Here is a 6,013-nt window from a genome sequence, read left to right as displayed (position 1 = left end):
TGACTGAATTCCTCATGTACTCTCCTGTGTTTATTACGGAGGTTCAAGTGCTTTTGAAGATGCAGAACATGAGCTGTTGGGATCCTTGAGCAGACGTTCCCTGTGTCCTGCTGTGAATCCCAGTACAAGGAGCTGCACTGAGCAGTGCTGTGTGCAGGGGGTCAGTTACATGGAAAACCTTCATTTTTGTTCACTTCTAACCAGAGGAGGAGTTTGGACCGGCCTGGGTCTTCCCTGTAGTTTGGCTGGGGAGCAGGAAGGAGGACCAGAGTGCTGTGAACAATTCTGCCCACCTGCCAGCCCCAGTGCTGGGACCCTGGACAGAGGTGATGGCAGGTGAGGTGTTCCCAGGTGGGATTTCTGACCCAACACTCTGCAGTGCAAATCTGTTCCCTGGGCCTGGCTGAGAGCAGGGGAAGTTTATTTTGCAAAATGAGGTGCAGTGAAAGGATAATAATGAAAGGATGATTCACTTGCAAACCTGCCGCCAGCAAGCTGTGTGGTGATGACAGTGAGTGGTGTATTTTCACCAGGCAGAATTCCCCTTCAGCCTGCACGTGTCTAGGTGAGTCCAAATGGGAAGATGATTCCTGAAGATGTAATTACTAGGCGGAAGGATGTTTCTTAAAATAGGTCCCTGCTGTTGCCATGAGTGCAGGTGTTTATTCACTATTGTATTTCAGGCACCCCCCAAAACCTGAAGAGTTCCAGAACTATGCACTGACATAAACTTTGTGACGTGCTCTGTGTAACTCCGGTTGTACCACTGGCTGCTATGCGGTGCATAGACACCATTCTGCCATGGAAATTCACCAAGAAATGCGTTTGAACAAGTAATTCGGGCAACAGCTAACTCTTAGCAAGCAGAAGTGTAGAGATGACATACAGACACCCCCTGAAGAGAATTGGTCAGAAAGAAACAATGTCAGACTAAGGAATGCGGTGATGAGTGCGGGCGTGTGCTGCCAGCAGCCACTCCTGCCTGAGGTGAGTCAATCCCAGCCTCGCTGGCCTTACCACAGGAGCACCTTTGGGGATGTACATGCACACTCCCTGCAACCAGGGGAAATGAGTTCCGCCGTCAGAAGGCGAGTGCCGTTCTACATTGTGTTTAGACACAGAGCACAGCCTCACATGTGTTTCGTGGGGGAAGCAGGTTTGCATCCTCTGTACCAGTTACTATTGAACAGGAACTTGGTCTGTGCTCTGGGTGTGTTGGTCTGTTCTAACTTCAGTGCTGGGAGCTGAGAGAGCCAGTTCAACCATGATGCCACTCAGCAGTGGAAGAACTTAACATTTTGTATAGGAAGGTGGTGGTTAGACCCAGATTTAGTACAGAGCAGAGGAGCAGGTGCAGCTCTGACACCAGACGAGGTGTGGGGGAAGGAGGGGAGAGCAAAGGCATTTTTGGGTGATGCTGAGCAGCACATGACTGGTGTCTGGGCCCAGGAAGGCAGAGCCTTGCTACGGTTTACCTCCCCCTGATGGGCTTGGCTGTTTCCCATCCCTCAAGCTCCAGGGCTCACCATCACATCCCACCTGACCTGTGCTTTCAGAGCCCTCTGGTAGCAGAAGTACCATGTACAGGCAGAATCCTTCGGGGTAATGGAGACCTTAAATCTGCCTCCTCCCTGTGCAAGGGATGCACATTCCCACCCTGGGTGTGCTGACCCAGCCAGAACACCGCCACCCCCTTCACCAGGGCCTGAGCCCAGTGTCCTCCAGACTGTTTCAGGGATGCTGCACTGGGCACTCAAAGGGCAGGGGAAACCTTTGCAGGGAGCTGGACAAACAGCGATTCTAATTCTAGAGCTGCCCCAAAGCCTGCTGGTACTATTGCTGTCCTGCTGCACTTACCACTGGTGTTAGCATGCCCAGCCATGCACTGAAGGGCCTCAGAGGATTCCTGGGTGGGAAGGAAAAACTACCAACAGCCTGGTTTTGTTTGGTTGGAATAAATTTATTTCATCTGTCTGTAAACAAGGTGTTTTTAATAGTTATGGCATTTTTTGAAATGCATATTAAATCAGATGAGTTAGACTGTATCCCAGATGTAACAAAGTGCAGGGAAAGAAATGGACAAATCAGCAACAAGAATTTGTTTAAATCTGTACATTATCCACAAGGCCCAACAATAGAAGCAAATACTAGAATGTCCCTAAGGTAGTGCCAGTCAAAAGAAACCCTCGTAGTCAGTTAAAATCCATCTCACAATAGCAACAGTTCATTTTTTTTTTTAACAATAGTATGGCACAGAATACATATTAAAAAATTCATCACAAGACAGCCAAGTCAGTTATTCCAACCACTACCATCTCCCATTTATTCTTTAGTATACAGAGTTCTGCAGTTCTTGCAATGGACAAACAGGCCAGAACCGTGCCTGAACTGAGTTTGGTTACAGACATTTCAGATGACTCGTGCACAAGGCAGCTCACTCCATCATTTCTGCAGCAAGGGTGTGACAGCCCAAATGAAGAGTTTAAATTTGAAATGGCATTTTGACAGTTTAGCTTGCAAACCACCGACCTTCATCCCAACAGTGGCTTCAGAGCAGCCAAACTCTGCACCACTGAGTAATCTGGCAGAAAGACCGAAGCCAGTCTGAACTCCCAGGGCAGCTGAAGGTGGCAGTTTTCCACAATGACATTGCAGTTTCATATTAAAAAACAAAAACAACAACCCCCCACAACCCCAAGCTGCAAATTAAAATTGGTCCTATGAGAAACTGAAACCAGACACACTCCAGCTGGTTATGCCGGGCTAGCTGATGGGCAGTGGCAGCCTTGCACAGGTCAACTACAGAACAGGAGCTGGCAAAAAAAAAAAAAAGTGCCTGAGCTATTGCAATGATGGAATGTCTGGGGAGTCCCTGGGATGGTGGCTTAAGGTCATGGGAGGAAGTGCATCTGTACCCTTTCATAGTTTTGTGATTGCACTTGTTAAGCAGTACAAGCTTCAGACATCACTGAGAAAAAATAAGGGACTTAAGCCTACAGTGAAGTGCAACGACAAAACTAACGTGACATTAATAGCTTTTGAGTGGCAAATTGGTTAAACAAACCAGGCACTATAAAAATGGGTGTAAGCAAACACATGGGTTTAAAAAACAGCAACAAAGAGGGACAGAAGCGAAGATATGCATGCACTTTTTCCTCCCAACCATGCTCTGTGAAAGGAAGACTAGTGAGCTGTGACTCGCTCAAAGTGCTGAAGAGGCATTGATCAAATTAGATTGTACAATCGGCACCTTGTTTAGTATCTCAGTTGGTTTAGTTGTCAATATCACACTAATTGCTAAGACAAAGCAGAGCCTACACTTGGCATGTTCCCCTCCCAAGTCTCAAGGTATCATATCATGCATATCGTCGTCATGGTGGTGCCAGACGGGCTCAGTTACCTACAGTGGTTACAGAGATGAACAAGGGGGAACTGGGATTATGACAAGAGGAAATGGGTAAATAAAAAACACAAACTACCATCTACAGTCTGGTAGCACTGAGCACAAGCAGGTGGTGGTGCAGACAGCTGCTAGGTGGATGGGGAGAGGCTGCTCAGACATCAGACCTCCTCAGGTATAAAGCCAGTTCATATGCTTTCTTGTTGAGTGTCCCTCCATGGACACCTTCCTTTCCCATGACTATAACCAATGCTGGAGTACACAAGGAAACAAAACAGAAATGAAGAGAATTAAAGGGAAAAAAAAAAAATAACACCTTTCCCCACCAACAAAGGGATACAAAGGAGACACAGGTTCATACCCCATCACCCTGCATTGCTAGTAAAGTTTCCAGAATGTAAGGTTTAAAGCTCACCGCCAGGAAAGTTTAATAGCAATCTTCCCCTAATACTTAACAGTCTGCCTAACCACTAGAACCCAGAGTCTCTCAAGTATTTTGCCATTGAGTATGCCTTCTTATTCAATCCGCCTCCATGGACCCCTTCTTTGCCCATTACAAAGACCAAGACTGAAAGAGAAAAGAAAAAAAGTTTTAAAAGAGTGTGTTAGACAAGGAAACAATGCAAGTTTTAGGCAGTGCAATAAACACCCTCAATTCAAGATTCAGTATTTGGGTACTGGGCTAGTCTAACAGTTTTGTAAACACACAGATGTAGGCAGGGCTGGGAGAAGGCATGAGCTACCCTCAGGGATTTTATGCAACTGTGGAAGTTGTAAGAGTTCACTGCTAAGGGAAATGCCACCAACTATCTCAAACAAGCATCACAGTGCCCCTCACCACCATCACCCAGCAAGGAAACCCTGGCTGCAGCTTAGGCACACAAGGTGGGGGCAGAGGCACAGTGTGTGCACAGGAGTGGCTGGAGAGCAGCACAGGGAACACTCCTGGGTCACTGCTGCATTGGGAACCAGAGTCACTGCCCTCATGCTGGCAGAACCCCCCAGGGTGAGCTGGACTGAGACTCTGCACACAGGAACACAGCTCTGAACCAGGTGTTTTACGCAGGACAAACTGTCATGCTGAGTCTGTTCCCCGAGGCCCAGTGAGGTGTCCCAGGATTGTCTGAGCAAAGCACACCCGGAGGCTCCTCAGCAGCCACTGACACTGTGATGCCAGCAGATGTCCCCAGCAGGGACAGGGACACAATGAGCGCTTGGCTGACAGAGGCCAGGAGCTGCTCCCAGGCTGGGAATGCTGCAGCCAGCCTATCCACAGGTACATCGGCCTCAGGCTGTGCCAAGGGAGGTTTAGGTTGGGTATTGGGGAACACTTCTTCCCCAAAAGGGCTGCCCAGCCCTGGCACAACTGCCCAGGGCAATGTGGAGTCACCATACATGGAGGGATTCAACAGTCGTGCAGATGTGGCACTCGGGGACATGGTTTGTGGTGGCCTTGGCAGTGCTAGGGAATGGTTGGACATGATGATCTTGGAGGGCTTTTCCAACCTTAATAGCTCTATAATTCTACCTTCATAGCAATTTGCTCACAAAGCTTAAGACAGTTCTTGTTGGCATTTCATGGTTTGCACCGGACAGAACCCTCCTCCTGCACCCTTGGCCCAGGCTTCAGCCTACAGACACACTCTGCTGTGTTTGGTTTTACACTCTGAAGCAAACATCCGTGGCTCAAGAATCTGTTCCACAGCCATCCCCAAACCTCTGGCCCAGGTGTCCCTAGCACAGGGCACATTGCTCACAGCCAGGGCCTGCCTACATGGGGTTTGCTGGAGCTAAGCGAGGAGCACGAGGAGCAGGCACACGAGCATGAAGCACGTTTCTCAGGGGCACCAAACTGGGTGGGCTTTTTGCCTGAAGACAGACTTCAGCAAGCTCAATAGGAAGTGCAAGAAGAGTTAGTGTAGAACTTGTTAAAAGTCAAGTAGGAGCAGCTCATAAAAGGGATTCGCATCTCGGCACAATGAACTCTCCATTGAGCAGTTCACAGCAGGAAAGCTGCAGCCACTGCCCATCACTGACAGAACCTTCCTGAGCCTGAGGTATCAAGGGATCAGATGCTGGGGGAGCCTGCTTGGAGCTGCAGCTGCTCCTTCCTGCCGGTCAGGGATCTGTTTAACCACTGCACAGCCTGGGACGAGCACGGTTCCCAGACAGAACTGGCCAGAGCACTGCCATCTGCCCCTGGCTTCACCGCCCAGGCTGACCAGTAACCACAGGGCTCTGGTTCTGATCACAGCCAGAGTCTGTGCTCAGGGTTACATTCCTAGTTTAGTGATCTGAAGGCCGAGAAAATCGTGCTTACCTCGTCCAGCTCTGCCTACAGCAACATTGTATGTGGGCTCACCACCTTGACTCTTTGTCCTGATGTCCATTGTGCAGTCACCATCGACATACAGGCTATCTCTGATCACAGAGCACTTCTTCGCACCAAGGGTCAGACCATTGGTGAAGAAACCCTCTCGGTCTTTTCCTACAATCATATCTATTTCTACTGGCTGTCAAAGGAAAGAGCTCAGGGTTAGCACGGCGGCGCTTTATTGTTCCATTTGCACTCAGAAGCGCCGGTGTCTCCCGCGGAGCAGCCGTGATTCCCCT

The 6,013-nt window shown here is 49.1% G+C and overlaps 1 protein-coding gene across 1 annotated transcript; it reads right to left on the bottom strand.

The window, feature by feature from the left end:
• Nucleotides 1-1,939: 1,939 nt before the first annotated feature.
• Nucleotides 1,940-5,913, bottom strand: PFN2 (profilin 2; the record flags this gene model as incomplete). Its single annotated transcript, XM_009078837.1, has 2 exons — nucleotides 1,940-3,968; nucleotides 5,721-5,913. Coding segments are annotated over 2 exons (291 nt in total), but the record flags the coding sequence as incomplete, so codon positions are not given.
• Between the last annotated feature and the right edge of the window lie 100 nt (nucleotides 5,914-6,013).

Source organism: Acanthisitta chloris, unplaced genomic scaffold, assembly GCF_000695815.1.
Source record: "Acanthisitta chloris isolate BGI_N310 unplaced genomic scaffold, ASM69581v1 scaffold11387, whole genome shotgun sequence".
NCBI lineage: Eukaryota > Metazoa > Chordata > Aves > Passeriformes > Acanthisittidae > Acanthisitta > Acanthisitta chloris.
Note: the sequence above shows the minus strand (reverse complement) of the source record. Positions and strands in the feature narration are given on the sequence as shown.